Source organism: Gavialis gangeticus, unplaced genomic scaffold (genome assembly GCF_001723915.1).
Source record: "Gavialis gangeticus isolate Ggan-Ray unplaced genomic scaffold, GavGan_comp1, whole genome shotgun sequence".
Taxonomy (NCBI): Eukaryota; Metazoa; Chordata; order Crocodylia; family Gavialidae; genus Gavialis; species Gavialis gangeticus.
In genome coordinates, this window is record NW_017729002.1 from 2,974,966 (window position 1) to 2,999,630 (window position 24,665).

A 24,665-nucleotide genomic window follows, 5' to 3' on the forward strand; every position below is an offset into this window, starting at 1 on the left:
GGAGGTGGGGATTTGTAGTTCTGCTTCGCAAGCTCAGTCCCTCTTGTCTGGGAGAGAGTTAAGGGGTCCAAGCAGCTTGAGTGTGGTTGCAGGTCAAACCGGGTAAGGGGTAAATGGCTGCTTTCAACTGCATAAAGACATAATTGCTCACTTATTGTGAGAGAGAAACTGGAAGCAGAGTATTTAGGAGAGCAGTGTGCTGCTGGTTAGCAATTTGATCTTTTTCCTAATTTGGATGTTGCCGGTCTAAAGGAGTCTCATCATGATCGATAGTTCCAAGAAACAGCAACAGGGCTTTCCAGAGATTTTACCTACTGGAGATATTGAGCCGTTGAAAGAAAAGGAATGCCTTGAGTTGAACAACCAAAAAAGTCTCAAGGAAGGTCAGTCACTTGCTGGTTGGTGGGGAGAACATGGAAGGCAAAAAAAATGCAGGCAAAATGATAATACATTCAGTCTGCAACTGCCTGCTCTAAAATATCGTGCTCCAAGATGTTTCTTTGCATGCATACAAATATTGTCTTCAATTTTCGAATCTTTTAAAAAGCAGATTCATTATTATTATTATTGTATTATGGGAGTGCCAACTGAACAATAATGGGTAACGAATAGTAATAGAAATCAATTTATTGAAAAAAGTTAGTGGTAAGTGCTTATTTCAGTGCAGTATCTTGTACAAAAATTCCATTCAGAGCACATTTCAGAATGTGCCCTGAAAGGATTTCACATGTTGTCTTAAATTAGAGAGTAGAAGTAAGCATTTTTATACAGAGTTTTCTACTCCTTCCCTATTTTTAATGTGGGACACTGCTGTTTTCTCCTGACAGCTATCTCTTTGCACAGTTCTTTCTCTCTTTTTTTTTTTTCTCTCCCCCTACCCCTTTCTGTCATTTGGTTCTTCTTATTTTTCCATCCCTGTGTACATCCAAGCCTATTTCTGTAATTTGAAATGATTATTCATAGTAGGAAGTTAATCAAGAAAGCAACAATGAGATAGTCTATTGAGGTTTGTTTTGGGCATTATCATTCAGTACTGATAGTGATAACAGTACTGATTGGTACTAAGAAAACTGTGCAAAGTGCATACAAAGTAGGGTTCATTGGACTGTCATAGTAATATTGCTGGAAGATGGGTGGTTATCAAATTTCTTCACCCACTTGGAGGTAAGAGAGTCATGTTGAGGAGGAGAAGGCTGCTGGAATTCCTTCCTGCCCTGCAGAGAGCACAGCTCCCAAATTTCATACACCAAGTTCTCCAACACAAACTGTAGTTCCTTGCAATTAGAGACTCCAACCCTTAACATATTTCAGTGGTTCTCAACCTTCTTAGACTCAAGGAACCCCCATTTGACTTGAGCCACCCCCCAATAACGTTTGTGAATTGACCTGCACCCCACTTCAAAAAATAATGTATATATTATAGTGATTACCTTCTTGCAGAGGGGCCAGGCAGTCTTGGCAGGGAGGAGCTTGAGCCTGCATTAATCTCCTTGCACCTTGTGGCACCCTTCAAAAGGTCTTGTGGCATGCGAGTATACCTTAACACCCTGGTTGAGCATCACTGACATATCCAGCTAGCCAAAATCCCTTCCTGTCAGTAGACAGAACTCTTTCCTGTACCCATCCCTTGCCTCCCTGTCTGGCTTGTCTTTATCCCGTGTCTCTCTGGCTCATCTGTTAGTGAGCCAAACAGCTCTCCTTGGTGCCAGTGATACAGAGCTGAAAATTTCTTTCCATTGGAGATTGTATCTTCTTCCAAACTGAAATAATATACATGAAAAGGAAAAATATATTGGAAAAATTTTGTTGAGATTATTAATAGATCTGGTTGGAAAATTGGTCCTTACTGTAAACCTTGCAGTTTTCAACTATCTCTAGTTGTGGCCAAGGAAAAACTGTTTAATGTTACTCATGTAGGTGGCTTGCAGCCGTTAAAAAAACAAAACAAAACAGCACTTTAAACTCAGTGTGCTCCGGCACTGAGCCCAGCACATGCCCAGAAAAGGCATCAAGTTAGTTGGACCCGGCTCGCCCAAAGATCGGGTGCTTTAATGGTGTTTTTTTTGGCACTTTTATCTAATAGCTGATTGAATCAGCTATTAGATAAAAGCACCCAAAAAGCCCTGCCAAAGCACCCGATCTATACAGACACTGAGGAGCCAGGACAAACTAACCTGCTACTTCTTCTGGTAAACCATGGTTGTTGTTTTTTTGGCGGGGGGGATGGAGGGGGGGTTCACATCTGTCAGCAGCCTTAAAGGCAAATATATTTTTCTTTATTAAGTGAAAGAAGCCAGGGTATAAATAAGGACTCAAAAGCAGCGTGTATAAATAACTGTGCTTGAAGGCATAATAATAATTTTGCCTCCTGTACTACAGAAAGCCAATAATAAAAAAAAGCTTACACTGAATTTTCATCCCATAGTGTACATCACAGTTACAGGTTCCTTGAAGATCCAAATATTTACACAGTTAAAGCTGCTGCAAATGTCATTAAAGTTCATAGAAAACCTGCAGCAGGGGCCGGTGGGGACAAAGAAGAAGACCAAAGAAGCGGAAGAGGGGTAGCAAAGAAATGCATGTTGTACCAGAAAAAATAGAGATCTGTACTACTAAGAAATAATGGGAGAAATGAAAGAAAATAAAAGTATGGAAGAAGCAATGAACAGAAGAGAATACGGTGGGTTAAAAAAGTACACAGAAATAAATATTCTTTATATTTGAATAAAGCTGACTTGCACATAATAGATGGAATATCATAACCCAGCTGTTCATTACAATTTGTCATGTAATTAAATCAGTTACAAATAGTAAGTGTAGGAGGTTGTCACAACTCAGAAATATTTTAGGGTTGAAATTTGTTTAGCATTCTGTGGTTGAAAATAAATGTTCCCCCGTCCTCTTGGCCTTTATTTTTCTGTAATTTTTTTGCCCTTCCATGTTTGCCCTCCTTCCCCTGCAAATTACTCATCCTTCCACCTACCAGCTTGAAAACTTGAAGTTTAAAATTAAAATTACTTGGACTGTAAAAGGTAAGTAAGTGTAGTATTATTTTAGAAACCTTGTTGTTTAATTCATAGTGTGACATTAACAAAAACAATCATTTCTGTTTATTATTCAGTAGTTTATCTACTCTAGGTTTCTGTATATGATATGTTGCAAATCTGCTTTTATAATCTACCAATGCTAACAAAGAGTTTCAGCTTTATTTTTATAATTTAACATGTCACAAATGTTATTGAAACATCTTATTTATTTAGTTTATTTCTATGCTGCCCTCACCAAAAAGGCTCAGGGCAGCTTAAAATAAGTCATAAAAACAGATAATAGAGTTCCCCAGAGAATACTCAGAATTTAACTCCCCTACTAGAAGTCTGCCCAAATAAGAAGCTTTGCAGGCTATAGTCAAGTTTTCACTTGATTATGTAGGTTTCCATTATATGTATTTACTATAATTAAAACTGCAAATTATTTATTAGCAAATTTAATTTGATTAATTTGGATATTACAATATTTAATAAAGTAAGTTTATTTGAAATGTCAGCAGTTACAATCTTATTAAACTAAAGAGCTGTCTGCTTCTTCAACATCTCTTTTTAATGGCGCCAAAAAAGTGAATACCATTTGTAAAAATGTAATAGGCAGAAGTATAAAGATGTAGGAAGTAGGCTTTTGTTGATGATCCAGCATTGATTAGTATTCATGTCATTTTAGAAGTACTTGAATTGGGTCCTAATGCACTTTGCTCAAATATGTCAAGTTTAAAACTCCTGAAACTGCAAACTTTTTATTTGCAGCAAGTCGTTAAGTTATCCTTTTTGCTCACTTATTCCTTATAAGTGAAAAAATGGTCTCTGGGATCAAATGTTAAGAATTTTTATGAAAATGAAATCCAACATTACATTAACAAGCTAATGTACACAATAAAAGGGCATTAGGAGATTAGATGACAAATAACTTTTTTTTCTTAAAGTAATAAATACTTTATAAGGTATACTTTATAGCATCCTGTTCCAAATCAGAGGGAGGAAATCCTAATGACCCTACTTTCCTGTAAACAGCGCCATGCACTATTATTTTGTCCTCCATCTGTTCACGGTGAAAAGATTTTTTTTTTAAGACCTGAATTTTACATGTTGACTTCTGTAAAGAGCTTCTCTACAATAACAAGCAAAGAAAATCTTTAAAACTGTTACTCCAGAGTTTCTCTCTAGTAATTTCTAATCATTCATACATACTTAAACAGCCTTTTCGCAAGCTTCAAAAATACATAGTTTAGGAATTTAGGTCCCATTGACGTCTAAATGGAATTAAGGTCCTAACTGGTTTAGGCCCTTTTGGATACATCTTCCTAGTTTTTTGCATCATAGAATAACATAATTATTAATTATATTACTGTCACATCTAAAGCCCGTAGCTGAGGTCAGGGCCCCACTGTGCACGCAGAAAGTAATGGAGATTGCAGCCTAAATGTAAAAGGAGAAAGGTTGGAACAAAATGGAAAACAGGATTATTCCCATATTACAGAAAATTTAAGGGCCTGATCTTGCCAAGGGTTATGAAAATACTTAATTTTATACACTTTGAGACAAAGGCAATGCTGGCAATGGGATTAACTTGTAGGCCTTGATTCAGCAAATCATGTTGCAAGGTGATGGTTATATTCATATTCTTGCTGGTGGTTTTTTGTTCCTTTTTCTTTCAAGATATGTGCTTATGGAGCTGAGTAGTGATATACATATGGCTAAGTTACGTTGACTTTAAAGATAATCACATGCTTAATTCTTTGCTAAATTAAGGGCATGATGCCTGCATGCTGGCCTTTGTATGATTGCATCATAAGTAATGTGCCCAAAAGTGTCGCACAGCAAGATTGTGGTAGTACCAGAAACGGAGTCCAGGTCTTATGATGTGCAGTCCATTAACTAATCTGGAGCATAAATCTGTCTGAAGAAGTGTAAAACAGTTTAAAAAATCATAGCAACCACTTATTAAGCAAAGAAATACAATGAATATTAGAAAGTGTAATTTCTGGTAATATAACCAATGTATTTCACAAAACATTTCAGATTTTTAAACTTTAATTCTTCGTTCCTCTCCTTTTAACTCTGACCTATTTTCTTGTTGTACAGCTTCAGAAAAATTGTCAAAAGTCTAGGTTTTATATCTAGAACATTTGTTCTTGCAGGGGTTCCAACAATCTAAATTTGAAAGACTAAATTTATGTTCTTACTTGTTTCCAAGCAACCAAGTGTTCCATAGCAATAATATATGACACAGCTTGTTCTGTTTCCTAGGCATTTCACTTAAGTATTTCAGTGCTACAGTAATAGTTCTGGGTTTTATTTTCTAATAATTAAAGAAAATGCTAAATTATTTTTAGCTTTCCTTCAAAACTAGTTTTTTACTTGTTGCCTGCAGGGCAGTAGAATACTTTTTTTCTGGACCTACTTATACAGTGTTGTTGGCTTCCCAAAGAACTTCTTGAATTGCTGATGTTAAATTTGCAAGAGTTTATGTCAGGGTAGGCAATTTATTTGGGCTGAAGAGCCACTTAAGTTTGGTAAGCTATTGGAGGGAGGGCAACTGATCATATCTGGTCCCAGGCCCATCTGCCCTGCATCCACTGCTTGGGGCACCAAACGGGTCTGGAGGAGACTGACCTAGGACCCTCATGGGCAGTGTGTGCTCAACCAGGTGGATGGGATGCGGCTGTGGGCAAGTGGGGAGCAGAGTCCAGGAGCAGGGTGCGTAGGTGGCAGCTGGGGCCCGTATCGCATAGTAGTGACTGTGGGGCCAGGTCCTAAGGCACAACTACAGTCCGCTCCCTGCACATCCCTGCAGTGGGCAGGGAAACGGATCACAGCTCTGCCCTGGGCCCTGGTCCTGTGGTTCCTGTCATAGCCCCAGCCCCACCCACCTGTCCTGTCATCTGTCCATGCAGCCCCTGTCCTGGGCTGCCACCTGCTCTTGGGTGGAGTGGCGCAAGAGACCTCTGTGAACCAGAATGCCTTTAGCGGGCATATCTTGCCCACCCCAGTTTACATGATCCTGTGGGCCTTTGCAAAATATCTCTCCAGAGTTCTGAAGAGTTTTGATAGAATTACTGTACCATACATAGCTATTGTGTAAGCTCTACAAATTACTCAACAGTGTAAATTTCTACAATTTGCATTTGTTCACTGCACTTTTCAGCCAGTTAAACTATATTTGCTGCCCAGAGCAGGGGGGGTGTTTTAACCCACAGCAAGCATTTGTCTGCCAAACAGCTACCATCACAAAGTTGCATCAAATTAAGATTGTAGTTTCTGATGTAATTATTAATTAAAGCTTTGCGTTATTTTGAAGGCCATTTTAAAATATTAACTACAGGCAGTCCTTGGACTTATGACACAATTGGTTCCTGAAAACCCTGTCTTAAGTCGAAACATTGTAACTCGGAACCAATTTTCTCATAAGAAACAATGTTATAAATGGGGGATTGGTTCCTGAACCAAGGCCCGATACCCTATTTTCACCAAAAATACCCCAGGATTTTGTTCTCGATCAATTATAGATGAGTAATATATCTACATTAATGTCTTTATATTGTAAATAGCAATCATTGATTTGGAAGGACTTCTTTGAGGTGGCTTTGCTGGACTTTTTGAAGGGTTCTTGGCTGGAGTCTTCTTAGTAGTCTTAGCTGCAGGTTTTTCTGGAATCTTGTCTGCTTCTTAAAGAAAGTGTCCAAGGAAGTTTGGACAGATGTTCTCTAGGGAGATGAACAACGCAGCGAACTTGTTTGCTGGCGTGGCGTGGCGTGACATCGCATCGGATCAAGCATTGTAAAGTCAAAACTGACGTCATAAAGTTGAAACAGGGTGTCAATTTATAAATGTTGTAAGTGCAGATCATTGTAACTTGAAATGTTGTAAGTCAAGGACTGCCTGTATAACTCTTTGTAATTCATGGGAAACAAATCCAAAAAACTTTTTATCTTTTAAGGTGATACACAGTTCATTCCAGTGTACTTCCACCAGATTGCAGATTGCTAAATACTTGTAAAGGCCTCACTCTCTCTGGAACATACTACTGCTATGGGAACCAAAAGAACAAAATGTTATCATCAGATTTGTAATTTTTGGAAACATACGGTATGAGTAATTCAGGGTGAAAACCAACATATTCCATAGTCCTTCACAAGGCTGTATATTGAATAGTAAATACCAGAAAAAGAAGCTGCCATTTAAAACATTGTGATTTTTAAATTCCTCAGATTTATACCCACAAATAATAGGTGTTTGTTGGAAAAAATTGTAAAATTGCTGTTAAATTCCAGTGTATTTTACAGTCTTTATAAGCACACCTTAATTGCATATGTACTTATGGTGAGAGTCACAACTGCAGAGCACAGCATACCAGTGTTAGAAAGAAAACTTCAGCCTAATCCCTTCTGTAGGAAAAATATATAATGGGTTCTTTTGAGTCTATGCTAAGCAGACAGGTTCTTGCTGTGTAGGTACTAATTGAATTGGGGGGAATCAAATTGATCTTATTGGGATTTGAAACTATAGTTCCATTACGTTAGGCAGTGTAAACTTCATGCGCTTAGTTCACTTAATTATGTATTTCACCTAGTCCTTGATGCTGTTCTTTGCTATTTTATGTATCAGGACTTCACTTGTTTATAGTGCCTGTGTAATATTTCAGAGACATAATGCCATATAACTGCAATTTGTGGTAATCTAGAGATTTTAAATTAAAAGAACTATCAGTCTTATTTTTTATAACTGATAGAGCCATCCACTGAATTTTTCTGTGCCCATTATACCGATGTAGTATATTTCTTGCTAAACATCCTGGGGAGACTTTGGCTTACCAAAAGCAGGACGAGTTACTTTAAACTAAAAAAAAGAAAAATGAGCTTTTTGTGTAACAGCAGTTTAAAGGAACCTTCCCATCTTGAGCACTGCCTGTTTCCATGGCAGCCAGAGCAGCAGCTAGGAGAGCTCTTGCAAATTGCCAAGGCAGAATGCTGGAAATACCATTTTCTAACTATCACCTACATTTTTATGCATAATCACTGAACAGCAATTTATCTACAGTGTTTTATCTTTTAGAGAAATAATCAGGGGACAGTTGAGATTTATCTTGCCATGTGTCGTTATTTTTGCATTTTACACACCCTTTAAGAAGTGTGTGTATTGGCTAACCAGTCTCTCCTTGTAGGTTTACAGTATTTTATAAGAAAAATACCCACATTTGTTTAAACTTTTGACAGTCATTTAGGTGCTACATATCATAGCACCTACTTTAACAAGACAAACAAACGGTGGATGTTTTAGCTGAAATTCATAGGTCTTGGAATTAGTAGCATTAGAATTACTGTGCAGAATATGAGTTCTGTTTTTATTCAGGACAAGAACCAGTGATGAAAGCTTGTCAATCAGTGTAGATAACACTGTTCCTACAAAGCAGCTATCAATTTATTTTTGGCTTCTTTACATTCCAGTTCTTATGATTACATAGTACTACTTGGAAGCACCCTTTCCATACCTTAAAAATCACAGATTCAGCCTATGAACAATATATCAAATGAACATTCTTTGACTTCAGTAGCGCTTTATTTTCTAAGATATGTTAATAATGCATCCCTTTTCTCTTCATTTATTCTATGTTACATGAATTAAAATCTGACTTGTTTCTGGAGCAGTGTTAATTTGTCACATTTTAATAGATCATACATAAAAAGTAATATTTTTATTGCTGAGTAAATGATTTGCCTATCTGTCCGTATTTGCTTCTGGCCACTGAAATAGCAGTGCACTTCAGCGATTGCAGTGGAAGACCTATTTCTTATGTTGCTTATCTTGAACAATATTAACTATTAGGAGAGGGAAAGCAATCAAATTATTCTATGAAATTCACCAGGAGGTTGAAATATATTTCCCAGTACAAGTCTGGTTACCAGATAACTTTTCTTTTTATGTACTATCCTCTTTATTCAGCTGTCTGTGGACAGGGAGACTTCCTAATATTTTTATTAGTGTTAGCACATTTGCTAATAATGAGAGCACTAACCTCTATGAAATGGATTCTCACCTGGTAAAAAAAACAGCATAGCTCTAGTAGTGCAATAGATCTCTGCTGATTTTGTGCTATTTGAATGCCTGAGACTCCCGTTGCAAGGAATAAATATTCTCTGTCTCTAAAAATTTAAGCATTTAATTAAAAACTTTGGTTAACAATCCGATAGATAAACCATAGGAAATTTCCAAAGAGGTTTTATTAAGAAAGTTAAGCGTTACATTTGTAAATGTCCCATCATGCACTAATTAAAAACAACAATGCAGTTCTGAACAGATGCAAATCAGAAGTAGTTTTTAGACCTTTATTCTCTAGTTTGGCAATACTGTAAAAAAGATGCTTTCAAATGCTGTAAATTCTGCTTATGTCTTCTTTAGGCAGCCTAATTCATTCAGTGGTGCTAGCATAGGCCACGTACAGATGTTTGGTTTCTAGTAGGAGAATTGCCATTCTCCTGCTAGAAACCACAAGTGCACACAGAAGTTCAAACTTTTTCTGCCAGAGCAGAAATGGCCACTCTGGGAGAAAAATAACCTGACTCCCATGAGATATAAATCAATCCCAAGAGAGTTTCTTCCAGGAGACTGAATGTGTACACAATTCCCCCCTAGGTTAACACCTCCTAGGGACCAGGAAGACTGGAAATGGATGGCACAGGAGAAGTCTGGAGAAGGTGTAGGGGCCAGCTGCTTCCCTCTTCACATAGACTGGGAGGGGAGGAGAGAAACAGCCACCAGTTTTTTCTACTTGAGTTTGCAGAGTGAGATGCAGGCAGCAAGCTTTGTCATGCCACTTCCTATACTCAGCTCCCAATGCCCAGCAGTGTGCCTGGAAAGGAGTGTCATTACAAACCTCTTGACTGCTTTTCACACCAAGAGTCTTTGGTATGAGAAGCCCACTGCCCTAGCCCCCCTGGGCACAGGAGGACTGGGGCAGCCATTGTTTTCCCTAGACTTGTGTCACTGGTCTCAGAAGGGCGCGAGGATTAGGGGAAGAAAGGGCAGTTGCAGACTGAACATCCGTATTGCTTCCTCTCTCAGAATCATTTCATACAATGGAAATTTTACACCACTAGAATTGAACATTTATACATGGCCATAGACTGTTTGTGCAAACATATCTATACTTAAGCGTTTGAATAACCTCATAAAAATCAATAGAATTACTAACGCACTTAAACCTTTGCTGATTCTCAGAGGCAGGAATATCTTTTCTGGTTATGATAGTTAAATATATAAAGGTGCCTGATTCAAGAAGTGGTGAAAATATAGAAAGGAAAAATATCAGGCAAAAATTTAGGTGCACTTATTTAGGCCAGACATAAAAAGATCTTTTAAATAGAGACCATGATGATTTTAAAAGTGGCTACTGGGCCTTATGTTTCTAAATAACTTAAGTACTATATTTTCTTACTTAAAACATGTTCCTTTCCCCCCAAAATCAACCCTTCAAAATTGGGTTGTATGTTTTAAGCAGGGAAACTCTTTTCTTTGCTGGAAAAGCAGCATTCCTGGAAATACTGTGCATGCCATGTACCTGCTAAGATGGCTGTCACGTGTGTCTGCTCAGCAAACTGAAGGGGTGTCTTGAGAGAACCCTTTCACAGCTGTAGCTATTGGCTAAGTACTGTAGCTTTTGCGTGAAGCAGCACTTGGCTGCTGGTAGTATCTTGATGTGGCTTATAGTTTCCTTATCTTCCTACATTTGTTCTGTCCCTCTGATTGCTGCATTTTGTTATCTTAGACTACACGTTCATTAGGGCAGGAAACAATTCTTGCTGCTTGTTTGTGCAGCACCCAGAAGAATGTGTCTGATTCATACTGGGGTCTTGGTACAGTAGGTTGCACATTTGAGAACTATCTGGCAATGAAATGTAATAATCGGGGATCCAAGTTTTCTGTTCTCTGCAGAAAAACAGAAAAAAATGTGGATTTTCCTATTTTTAACCAAGAAAAATGCAGATTTTTCATTTTAACAGAGAAACGTGCACGTTTTCGACTTTTGCAGAGTTCTGTGCAGGCTAGCAGAGTTCCAGCCTGCAGGGGCCTAGGGGAAGCGGGTGAATGGCAGTCAGACAGAGCATGCAGTGTGCATGCACATGGCAGCCTGGAAAGCAGCTCCCATAAGTATGTATGGTGGGGGGAAATGGGGGTTGAAGCCCCCATAGTGAGGGAGTTGGGCAGGGCTGAGGCTGCTGCCCCACGTGGGCAGTGTGTGGGGCTTAGGGCCCAAGGCCATGTGCAGGGCCTGGGGGGGGAGTGGGATAAGCTGTGGGTGGCTTGTCTGGGGGGTGGGGGAGGCTTGTCCTGGCAGACTCCCAGGAGGGGGCAGAGGGGCACATGCCCCCCAGATCTGTACATGGGGCAGGGCCCACTGTAGACTGGGCAGACCACTGCCGTCTTGGGCTCCCCACCCTGCTGCCCTCCCCCCATGGCCTCTGCAGCCCAGCAGGCATGACCTGGTGCAGCAGGGAAGATCAGGGCTGGGCAAGGAAGCTTGTTGCTGCTGCAAGCCTCACGCTGCCCTCACAAAGTGCCCCCTGCCCACCCAGCAGCAACAGGAGGGGCAGCACAGAGTTATGCCCCTTGCGGGTGCTGGGCAGGTGGGGGGCACCTTGCCATGATGGCACAAGGCTCCTAGTGGCAGCACTGAGCTTTCCTGCTCAGCCGTGCTCTGCCCTGCTGCACCAGGTTACACCCGCTGGTGGGGGAGGCCCTGAGGAGGGGCAGCAGGGTGGGAAGCCTGAGCCCATAGTGAGTAGCCCACACCCATCCCTCCACCCCCCACCGGGCTCCACTCCGGTCCTGTCGCCCATAGGGGAGAGGGAGCCAGGCTCTGCACTCTGTGGCCCCACAGCAGCCACTGCCTCCCACAAGCAGCAGCTGGGTCTTGGGCACTGCTGCAGGGGACAGGGAGCTGTGGACCCAGGTTCCTGGCCCCATAGCCCTGGCAGCTGGGGTCCCCCTCCAGAAGGGCTTGGGGGGGGCAGCGGGAGTGAGGGTCCTGGAACTGCATCCTGGTGAGCTAAGGAGGCTGGGGGAGCTCTAATGTTCCATGATAATTCAAAATCAAATACCAAAATGTATAGGTACTTAGAATTTATTTTATTACAGTGATTGAGGCACTGGTAGATTTCCAGATTGCTTTAAAATTGTAAATATATATATTAATAAAACTTTGTGATGAATTGCTACATACATATATATCCATATATAGTGGCATTTCATTTTAATCACCCCATTTCATTGGGGGGGGGTTTAATTGGGGGGAGAGAGAGAGAGTGTGTGTGTGTGTGTGTGTGTGTTTAAATCAGATAATTTGCAATTTTTAAACAGAGAAAACCCGGATCACTGGTATGACAATTAGCTGAGCATTCTGATCCAGGATAAACTTGTTTAATGTCTTGCATTCGAAAGCTTATCTGACTTTAACTGAACTACATAGTTGGTCCAATAAAAGATATCATCTTAATAAATTCTTGCGTCTCAAATAATGTTTGCCAGTAATTTAGCTTACCGAAGAGAAAATCAATCTTTAGCGTGATTTCTGGATTGGGAAATTTTCTCTAACAATTTACAAGGAAATTATGAATGGTATTATTTTTTAGGGCACACAGACGCTCAGAAGTTTTAGCCTCTCCTGTTTTTCTGGTAATTCTTTTTCAACAATTAGTGGTAATTCTGTTAGCCTCTCATGTAGATTGTTAAAGGAATCAAAACTTTATCAGCAGATTTTAATGTTTGTTATATTTGTTATTTCCTTTTTTTTCTTTTGCCCCCACAGAAACGTGCTATTAAAAATTCAAATTAAACACGTTTTTCAGGTGGTGGGAAGAGCAGTAGAGCAATACAAGACTATACCCTGCACCTCCCTAAAAAAAAAAAAAAAAAAAACCTATATCCCTATACCCATATATATTCTGTATAGTTTGTGATAGTCCTCATGTAAGGTATGGGACATGTTTGTACTTCTGTAGCATTTGCATTTTTAAATAAATTATCTTGCTGTGCATTTGCCAAGTACAGTATATTGTATTTGTAAAAGTTGAGATTAAAATAATTAAAGCTGTTAATTGTATATAATACTCCATTTATCTCGAGTTAGATTAAATTAATGATCTGTTATTACCAATTTGTCTTGCATCCATTACATTAGCCTAACATTTTTAAATATTAAAAAAAAAATGATGGTATTTCAGGATTGCCTTGAAATTGTGCTCCAGGATGCCTCTTCTTTTCATAAAAGATAATTCTGGCTTACTACCTTTCCACTAATTCAGCAGGCTTCATGCAGTATTTTTGGCCTGGTCTGTTCATCTTTTTGTGGATACCTGCTTCCACAGACATAAGCTTTAGCATAGCTTCAGAAATGTCCTGCCTAAATGAAAGGATGCCATCATGAAGCACTGATGGTACAATTTACTTTTGAATTTATAATTGGGATTGACTTAATTTTGCTCCTTGCTCTGGCATTTAAAATGCATTCTTTCATATGTAACATCTTCCTTGAGAGTGCACAGTAGTAACTTTCAGGACTTTAATGTCCAGTTAATAGTTGCTGCTGTTGCCTCCCCAGAAGTGGCATCAATACATGATCAATAAACTCTCCAGCAGTGCTACCTTTTTTCCAAATAATCTTCCTGGCTGACCATGTCCATGTCTGTCCTTCTCCCAGTCAACATAAGACTCAACACTTCTTTTTCCCTCCCTCAATCTTCACTCTGCAGAGCATCGTACAGGTGGAGGAAGGTGGAAGGAGAGAGTCACTTCTGTGCCTGGACTGGGGAAAGAACAGTTTTACCCTGTAGTAAATACTGTATTTTCTCATATACAGCATGCACCTTCCTCCTCTCCCTCTGCCCCTCCCCCACACACACCTCAAAATTCATCTGCTGAAACTTGGGGTGTGCATTATAATCAAGGAAACATGGTAACGAAGGGGTGCTGACAAAAGTGACATTTGCCACATGATCGACCCCCTGAAAGTGCTCTACATCCATGCCCTGACAGAAGTGCACAGCTGCAGAGTGTTGCCTGATCTCATGACAAATTAGCCTTTATGTAATGAGGGTTTAGATGAAGGCACTCCAAAGTGGAATGCTTTCATTAATTCCTGTCTGTCCCCTCATGTGATCGGGGCTCAGCTGATGTAGCTAAGCCCTGCTACCAGTGCTGTCTGCAGGACAGGAAGGGGGAGACAGGAGGGGATGGAGCTCCTGACGGGTTTGCCCAGCCTGAGCTGGAGCGGCTCAGGTGAATTGGAGCCCACTGCCTCATCTTGAAATGCCAGCAAGTGTCTGTTGGGTTGGGGAGGTTGCTTTAACTCATGGCGCTTTCTGGAATGGCTTTCTGAAATGGCTAACTCATGGCTGCACGTCTGTCAGTGCCCACTGTTTCTGCCAATCTAAGCATCTGCCAGGGAAAGCAAAAGTGAAGCTGAGTGTACTACATGCAGGGCTCTCTAGCTGCAGGCTCTGAAAACTTTCTTTTTTCTACCTGACCCCTGTTGCTCCTTGGGAGAGGGTGTCAAGGAAAGATCTTTTCTTCTTTATTCTCCCATTCACAAACAAGGTATATATTTTATTTGGGGGCATGCTGTATGCAAGAAAATACAATAAACTCTTTCACTTAATTGAGCTTGTAAGTTAAGATATACAAGGGCAGAAAGAAAATATCCAATACCATTAAACTTCTGTACCATTCATGTAGTTTATCAGCCAAATTAATTTAATAAAATTACGGTAAAGCTATTTTTGGCCGCACCAAGACCTTGTATGCCAAGTTGCAGCCTACGGTCAATCTTTTTCTCTTAAAATTTTACAGTAATTACCATGTAACAAGGTGAAAAACTGGAGCACTTGTTTGAAATAGGAGTAGAAGTTGTATAAATTTCCCACATACACAAATTCTAATATGGGCTTCTATTTGAACTTGGGAAGGAGACGGGGCTTTCAGAGATTGCCATCGATGACAAATTTTATGGAGAATTTATAGTGTAGAGATAAGTGCATGAGCTGGATTTAACTTTCACCCTGGTTTTATGAGAGCATCACCAAGATGGCATTTTCAGGCAAAAATAGTCTTAGCTGAACCCACAGTGGTCTAAAGGTTTTTACTTACTTTTAACAGAAAGAAAAGGATTATAACTTGAAGAAAGTAGAAACTGCTGTTATCAAACTGTAATTCTGTCTTGTACAGACTTCAGCTTCTCTATGCCTTGCTTTTGGTTTCCTAAGCTAATGAACTCTTTAATCATGAGCCTCAGTAGATACAAATGACAAGACAAAAAGGGGTAATAAAAATCAAAATACCACAAATTATGTCGTCTTATCTCCTGGTAGAAGTATCCCATTGACTGATGGAATTCCCTATGCCTGTTATAATGGTAACAGCATCCCCTGCCGATCCACTGTGCTTGTACAGACGTGCTGTTTCCTGCTTACTGTGTCACACATGGTATAATAACTCTACACAGGACATAATGATGTAGAATAGCCTTTTTGGCGTAGGGAATTGGGATCTAGGGCAGAGAAGTCTCTGAAGGGATGCCATAGGAACAGCTAAGACCAGGTATATATAACTCTCCTAAGACTTCTATTTTATTGTGTTTGAAGTTCCTAGTAAAGCCAAACGCAGGTGTGCGGTAAATCTGAGCTAAATGCATTGTGCCTGTTTGTTTGCTGTTCAGAACAAGAATTGTACCTGCTTTTACTATTTACAGGCAACATCAAAAAGCATTGGTTTGAGAAAGGGAAAGAGGAAAGCCAGATTGTTTGTTCAGTTTTGGCCCAGTGAATCTCCCTGGAGAAGAAGACTTTGCACTGAGGAAATCTTGAAATGCCACTTCTAAACGAGATGTGATACTGTCTGAAGTTCTGTGTGATCCAGATTAAAATGACACTCCTGATTTTCAAAGGGATTGTCCATTTTAATCTTAGGGTAATAATTTAATTCCTAGCCACTAGTTAGTGGATGTGTCTGTGCTTTGTCATAGGAAATCCACCATGTTTCCCCAAGTGTTAAAGCCTCACGTTATTACGTTTAAATCACATGATTAATATAAAACTTTGAAATTAACATTTCTTACACTTGCTGTACAAATTAATATTCAAGAAATACACAGTAGTGGGGCTTTCACAAGTAGTGAAAATTGGATGTACAGCTGGACATCTACTTTAATTAAAAGCTTCTTTCGTTTTTAAAATAGTTGGTACACTGACATTCACAGTGTTGTTATGGTTGGATTCTGATAAACTTCACTTATTCCAAATGAACAGAATTTCAAATGAAGAACCAGTCATTATGCCACTTCAGCATCTGTCAGGACTCTTGATTGCATCAGTGGGACCCAAGAACAAAAACAATGAACATACGTGATGCTTGCGGTTGCACAGAGCTCAAGCAAGATTGGGATCTTTGGCTTTATGAAGTTACCTATACTTTGCAAACACTCTTCACACAAAGGTGCCATTAAGCAAACTATTTTGTAAGGAATGACAGAACAAAATAAAAGGGGTCTAAAGTCCACTGAAGTCATTATGAAAACTTCCATGGACTTTAATGGTCTTTGGGTAAGCCTCATGAAGAAGTCAAAGGTATCGGACAGAGCAGGGTCTGTCAGGGAGGCCCACTGACCCATTTCCTCCAGCGAGCCTGGGGAATTCGAGTGGGGCAAGCAGGGTCAGGGCCTGCCACAGAATTCAAGGCTGTGGAGCAAGCCATGTTGGGACCAGCCTGCAACAGCAAGGGGGCAAGTGACAGCTCTGCCAGCACAGCCACCTACTCTGCTGTCACCAGATCTGGATCCAGCCCTGCAGTGCAGATCTGGCCTGGAGTGCAAAGTGAGTTTGGCATCCCTGATATAGAGCATTGACAACACATGTCACTAGTTTGGCCACGTGTTCCAACGTTGCAACTTGAGCTGGAGTTCCAAGTGGGGCACATTCACAAGTTTTGGTTCAGGGTTTTTAAATTTACCTTATAAATTTGAAGGGTCTAACCTTTTGAGTGCATTGCAGAAGGCAGGGCAAGGTAACACTTGCTTCAGAGAGGCATGAGCTTTCATACGTAATAACCTTTGTCTGATGCTGTGAAAGCTCATGCCTCTCAGAGCCAGGTAGTCTTTAAGGTGATACCAGAAGCTAGACTTCTCACACACGCACACACACACGTGCGTGCACACACGTGCGCGCACACCCTCTCTCAGACTGAATAGGCAAATTCATTCATATCTTAGGGTGCCTTAATATAGTTTCTTTTACGTGAATGATACTGTGAAAAGTACCAGAAATTGTTTTAGAATTCAAAGTTCACCCCTTCTTTGTGAACAAATTCAGTTCTGTGCAAGGATATCCCAGAAAGTATTTTTCTTCTTAATTAGTCTTGCGTTTCTATGTATATTTTGCCATATTTTTATATTTCTACAGCTTAATTCATCTATCTGTGTTTCTTCTCTAAGGAAGAGCAAAGAGCATTTAAATGTGATTCACAACACTTTATTTTTATTTCATGTAATCATACTTTGTTTAATCTATATATCTGCAGCAGTTATGAACTTAAGGTAGTTTAATTTTCTGTTCTTGGAGAGCTTTCCATGCTTATTAACATGCCTTGTGCCTGCAGATTTATTAATGAATATACAAGCATTCTTGATGGAGCAAGTAGACACACAGACTAAGTGCTTTGCAAGCCGTTGTCAAATTAAAGGTTAATACCCTTGCCGCATTAATCTGGGCTCCTGGCTGTCTCTTGTGAAATGGTGACGTAGATCAAGAGGCCTCAAGAGATCATCTGGTCCAAACAGTGATCAAACCATTTAAACCTTTGAGGTGACTTAGATTTAATCCTTTAAGGTTTTTGGCATTCACAATTTTAAATCAGGTCAGGAAGTACAGAGTAATTGTACAGGGTAGTAATCATTACTGTATCTTGTTTTAGCCAACAAGTCTTATTTTAAATGTAATTTAATAACTAACTCTGTAATTCAGTAATTAAATTAGCAACGCCAGGTATGCCAAGGAAAAATTATAAAATATAAAACACTGCTGTCGGATTCAAGCACGGAAGAATAACTTCTGTAATTTCTTGGAGTAAAATTAAGAAAAAGTCCAAATTAAATCCAAGTGTGACTACAGTTAGAAAAATATTTCCATGGTTACCGTTAATTCCCTTATTAATAAATTACAAGATATTGCAACTCCACAGTATATTCCATTACATGAAGTATGTTTTTTTATGTTGCTATGGGAATGCCTTAAACTCAAGCATGAGTTTTAATATCTTTGCACTGCATACACAGAATTTTCTTGACTCTTGCTTTCTCTGGTCCCTGCCCTTCTTATACTGTATAGCAACACAGAAACCCCAAGAGAAACACACCCAACCAAACTGCAGTTGTAATATTCATTACCAGTGTTAAAGTACAAAAGTATTCAACAATTTTCTCTATTACTTATCACTGCCACCTTCTATGTAGTACTTCCCAGCTGTATATGTCAGCTTTACAAATGTGGATATGCATTATCATTCCTGCTTTACAGAGAGGGAAGCAGAGGCACAAGAAAGACAAGTATTTCTTGTCCAAGGTCATGCAGTGAGTTAATACAGGATTGAAAATAGAACTCAAGTCTCCTGTTCTAAATAACTGCAATAACATCCTGCATTTGCAGAACATGTTTCCTCTGTGGAGCTTGAAAACTGCCCGCAAATATTAACTGCTTACTTGGGGAGAGATGTACCTTTGCAGCTGTACCAGTCCAAACTCTTATAATAGACAGGCTGCTCTTATGTTCAAAAATGACTTGGGCAGGTATAATTTAGCTCAGTTTGAAATGGTATTTTTCTCAAAGCATTGGTGACAAAGGAAAATGTCCTTCATGTTCCAGGTTTGCATTTGAGTCTGGCGGGGAACCTAAATGTCCTCACTCCTGAGCTCATGCATTAGCAAGAAGAGAGAGCCTGCCACTAGCCAGAATGCCGCCCTTCCTGCACTATGAAACAGGAAACCAGCTGATTCCCTTTTAATTCTGAAAACAATGAACTCTGTCCTCAGCCTAATTTTGAAGAAATTGCATTCATTTTGATGTTCTGGCCAATGTTTAGTTTGTTTGGTCTTCTAATGAAGTACAATGGGAACAGTGTATCCTAATCATTCATCCATAAATTATCAAGAAAAGGTCTTGGGAATGCATTGTAATTTTATTTTTACACAGCCTTTATCACACGAAGGATCAAGGCATGCTTTACTGTGAAGATTTTATGCATTATTTTACTTCAGGTTGTTTGATTTAGACTGCAGTATTTTTTTCTAATATGATTAAAATCTTAAGGATTAAATATAAAGTCGAGGCCAGAAGAATTCTACCTTCTGAGTTGTCAGATTGTGTGATCCTTTTCCACTTCCGTCAAATCCTTGAAAAACTGTTCTTGCCAAACATGGGTGGGTGGGATATCCTCCTCCTTGCTGCGTTTTGTGACTTGGTATTAAAGCTAAAACAAAGATGTTACAAAATACAGATTTTTCAGGAATTAATACAAGGTGAAATAGAATAAAAAATCATGTCTGTCTGTCAGTTTGGCTTGTAACAGGTGAAATAGGATGTTGTACTTTAAGCATTTAAAATTAATATAAGAGAGGCTGCAGTCATCTATACAAGAAAAACTGGTACTGACACACCTAAATCTATTAAGAGCTTTGAAAATCTCCACACTAATTATCACAGTGTTGGTGGTATCAAAGGCATGGCTTTACCAGTTCCTACTCATGCAAGTAGTTGTATAGAAGTCTAAGAAACTCTTATACAGTAAGGGCTTAAAATAGAGGTGCTGTATTTTAAGAAATGTAATAAATTATTGGGTACTATAGTTTTTTAGACCAGTATGTTATCAGGTTTAACTATACAGTAGGGAGGTGCTTTTTAATTTGCAGTGAAGTCAGATACTAGAATTCTGCACAGATATGCAAAATTTTATTCACTGCCAGATATGGGAGCCTTGTCAGCCCCAATCAGGAGTATAAAAATTTTAGCATGTCTCTGAGGCAGAGCGAACCAAAGGTAGTTGTAGATTGATCATATAGGGGAAAACCTTAAGAGTCAAGTTTAGAAAAAGGTTGTTATTCTTGATTGTTGTGGTTTGTTTTTGTTTTTTGACAATGGTGCCAAACCTAGGAAAGAGCTGTGTTTTAGACTAACGAATATATTTTATGTTAGCAGTTGTTCCACTGGTTCATATAACCAAAATGAATTATGTTGTCAACATTATATTTTTGACAAAATATTTTTCTTTTTAGACCATATTATTAGTTCTACTTTCAGATGCATAATCTTACTAGATTGTCTAGCTTATGGACAATGGCTTTGGTGGAATCTCCATCATTGGCAGTATTCAAAGAAAGGTTGAATAAGCAGTGATCAGGCGTGATCTAAAAGTAGCTATGTCTGAAGTGTGCTGTAAAGAGCAACAGTTGTAAATTGAGAAGCCCTCCTCTTTTATCTCCCCCAGCAGACAATAGATTGCTGGGAAATAACAAGAGCTATGTAGGTGCATATTAAAGACCAGGTGCATATTAAACAAGACCAGGTGCATATTAAAGAGGACCATGCTTGGCAACATGAGAATGAAACAGAGCTCTACAACCAGTTTACTTATGAAAGAAATTTACAGGAGCTGAGAGAATTTATGTAGTAGATGCAAAAAAGGAAGTACTGACTGTCCATTTAGAGGGTGTGATATGTGGAGTTATGCTTGCTGTCCCATGTTACAGAGCAAAATGGAGGGCGTTTGGTTTTCCCCATGTTTCTGAGTTTTTCTGGTTACTACATGGGGTCAGGAAATATTTTTTTTTCCCATCCTATGGCTATCTTCCCCATTTCTTCCCCACCCTAGGGTTACCTTACTCAGAAGCATTGGGTGTTGGCTGCAGCTGAAGCTGGGAAGTTTTACTGGGATGTACCTATGTGGCTGCTGGAACTAAAACCAAGGGTAGAGGAACCTCCTATTAGGTTAGACCAATGACCACGTTTGGGATCATGAAGGAATTTTACCCTGTGGTCAGACTAATACAGACTGTGTAGGGTTTTGCCTTTATACCTCTGCTTTACCAGTTAGCATGTTAGAGTGCTTTTGGTGTCCGACTAGCTGTGCAACAGGGTTGATTGGGTAATTTTGGGACTAGGTTAGACGAGCACCTGTATGGGGTGGTTTGGATAGGGATGATCCTGCCCCAAGCAGGGGGTTGGAGTAAATGACCCCTAGAGGTCCCTTTCATCCCTACTTTTTTGTGGTTTATGCACTGGAAGAAGGTCCCACTTTTTTGTGGTTTATGCACTGGAAGAATTGAAATAGCATAAAACCAAAGATAACATTTTTTTTAATCAGCAAACTTATGACGTATCTTGTGTTGATTTTTCTATTCACTGTAAAGTCAGTAGCACTTATTCTGTTGGTTTTTATTTATATTACAGTAGCAGCCAAAAGCCCCAACCAAGTCAGAGCCTTCTCTTTAAAGCACGGTATTGGTGAGAATAGTGTACATTTCCAAACCTCAAAGCTTACTTGTTTGGATTGTCTGAAAACTGTACAGTGTTGTAGCACTCTCTTAAGGCATTCTGTTTCCCTTTCGTTGTCCAAGTGGCATTTTCTTAGTTGTCTACATGGTCTTTTTGCTACTTGTATGCAGGCAGCCATTCTGTTCCCAGATGTGTAACCCAGCAACAAACCCAATAATGGTGGAGGACCCTTGTATGGTTTAGCCACCATAGCTGAGTAGCTCTGGCACTTGCCTGAGAAGGTGAAGGTGGTTTGAACCTGTATCTGTCATTTCTCAGTATAGTTTCTAACCACCAGGCCACATATTAGGCACTACTTTTGAATCTGGGCCACTGCCCCTTGTATGTAATATAGTCACTGGGTGGGGGAAGGATGAATGGTAGTATGTAGGGGAAGTTTGTGCCTCATTGGGAGTAAGGCTCTAGGCTAGAGCTTAAGGCCCCCTTCTTTCCCAGCCAGCCACCATCTCACTGAGCCACCTGCCCTCTGCCAGTTTCAGTAGGGGTGCCAGAGAGGGGACTGGCTGATGCCTGACCTGTGGCGTGGCTGTTAAACCACTGTGCTGAGTCAGAATAATACAAGTTCAAACCCTCTTTTGTTGAGGGGGGCCTAGAATCTGGCTCTCCAGTTTTTCCAAGTAAATACCCTAACACTCCAGGATTGGGATTAAAATACTGGAGAGTCCTTCTCCAGAGTGCAACACCCAGTAGTCATGGGTCTGGGGATGCCTATATTTCTAGGGATTAGATAACAAACAGTAGGTGTCCTCAAGGACAATGCACACACAGTCAGACACATATATGGCTAGTAGGCCTGTGCGAAGTGGCTAGTATTTGCTTCAGATTCGGCCTGTTCAGGGGACAGGGATTCGATTTGGTGATTTGAATCACTGTCCCGAATCGATTTGGCTGGTGCTGAATCTCTGAATCAGCCAGGTCCATCCCCTGCCCATTCCCCCAGCCCAGCAATGGCTGCCCCTAATGGCTAGTGCCTAGCCTGCTGTACAGGTGCAGTCTGTGTGTTCACATATGCAGCCATACTGAGGAGTAATAGAATCCTCACGTGCATGTCAATTCCAAAAATACCATGTAGACACCTAAAAAACTGCTACAGAACACCCAGAGTTATTTGATTTTAATGCTGTAAAGTTTGTCCATTCTGCAGCATTGAAGTCTTAGCCATGGTTTTTAATCCCAATACTCTTTGCTACCCTCTAAATTAAAAATCTAGGTATGGTTAGACAGGGGAGAAATTTAAAAAAGAAACAAAAAAACCTGCATTATTATTTAATAAAATTCCTTTAGCCAAATTATACTTTGGGCCTCTGTATCTTGTTTTGTATCAGTACATTTCATGCTAATACTATCCTTTTCCTTGGTGCTGCTGTAATACAAATAATCCTAACTAGTTGAATACTTTGGATTTTATTTGGAATTTTAAAAAGCATAGAAAATTTACTTCTGAATGTTAAGCAGGATCTCTTGCAAATTACAAGAGAGTGGGCTTACATTCTGAATGCTTGAATTAAACCGTTGTCACAGGACAAAGCTCTCCCCATTAATAAAGGAAGTAGCAGGGGATAAGAGTCTATTTCTGACTGTCACTTGTTGGGTGACTCTGGATACATCAGTTAATCTGTCTCCTCTTTAGCTTTCCATTTTTAAAAAGTGGGAATGTTCTTTGTACAACACTTTGAGATACTAAGTTAAAAGGTGCTCTGTAAGTGCCAAGACTTTTTATTTTGGGGCAAATAAATATAACATCATTTCTAAATTAAAATGTTATCTGACTTGTAGGAGTTTGAATTGGAAAGCAGATGCTATGTAAATAATATATAAACAATTTTAGAATTTAGTAATTCTACTTTAAAAAATCCTTTAAAAATATTGAATATATGTGAATCTCAGACATCATTCAATGCAGTGCAAAGATGTGGTATGGACTTTGTGCTCCTGTCAATAATACCAGAGGTTTAAGAACATAACCTCCTGCCCATTATATACAATTTCCTGTGTGATGCTGAATAGATATAACCATAGTGTTTTTACAGTAGTGGAATATTTGACATCTTAATTTGAATTTAATTTTTTTCTTGCAGCTTTAAGTAGGTGATGGTATCATTACATGTGAATTAATGATTGCTATTTTCTTTTACCAGTACTTCAGCTTAGGCTGCAGCAAAGGAGAACAAGAGAACAGCTGGTAGACCAGGGCATCATGCCACGTAAGACTAATTTTATTTAACTTGTATTCTATTTTAAGAAGTGTATAATCATTGAAAAAGAAAATTTTAAAATAAATCAATAAAAACAATTTTAGCATTTGACAATACCCTTTTAATACCTTTGGGAAAACTTATAACCAGGCATTCAGGTTTTTTTTTACTGTGGAAAAATGCCCAGTTTCTCCTTTAAAGGAAAAAAATGTGGGAATTATGGGTTTCCCCTTGCAAGCTGGCAGTTTTCCAGCTTGGAGGGGAATACTTGGGGTTGGGGGGGGAGAGGGACTCAAGGGGCAGGGGGCATCACATGCACATGTGCACATGCACACGTGCACATGGCCAGCAACACAGCAGTTCAACACAGCCAGGCAGTTGTGGTAAGCAGCTGCTTGCTTGCTCCCCCAGATGCTTGTAGGTAAGTCTATGTGGGGGAGGGAACATAGGCTATGTGTCAGGGGGCGGGCAGCATAAGTGTTGCCAGGGGGGAGGTGGGGGGCAGATTGAGGCAGCCATAGTGAGGGATAGAGTGAAGCAGGGTTGGCAGTTGTGGCTGGGGGGGCAGGATGGAGCCACAGATGGCTTGTCTAGGGGGCTGGTGGGGAGGTAGGCTGCCTGCTGCTGTGTGCACTCCCGGGGGGAGGGGTGGGGTTGGGGCATGTGCCCCCCCCAGATTTGTGCATGGGGTGGGGAGGATGCAGACTGCCTCCTGTGGGGCTCCCAGCCCTGCTGCCTTCCTCCTGGGTGCCTCCACAGCCCAGCAGGCAGGGCTTGGCATGGGAGAGAGGAGCCAGGGCCAGGTGGCTTGGTGCTGCCACCAGTGGGTGCCC

The 24,665-nt window shown here is 40.0% G+C and overlaps 1 protein-coding gene across 1 annotated transcript in view; it reads left to right on the plus strand.

Moving 5' to 3' along the window:
• Positions 1-24,665, plus strand: part of MKL2 (MKL1/myocardin like 2) — a 180,338-nt gene that overhangs the window by 57,657 nt on the left and 98,016 nt on the right. Inside the window, exon 3 of the mRNA XM_019507428.1 lies at positions 23,776-23,841. Within this exon, the coding sequence (XP_019362973.1) occupies positions 23,776-23,841 (66 nt within the window). The remainder of the gene's footprint in view (positions 1-23,775; positions 23,842-24,665) is intronic.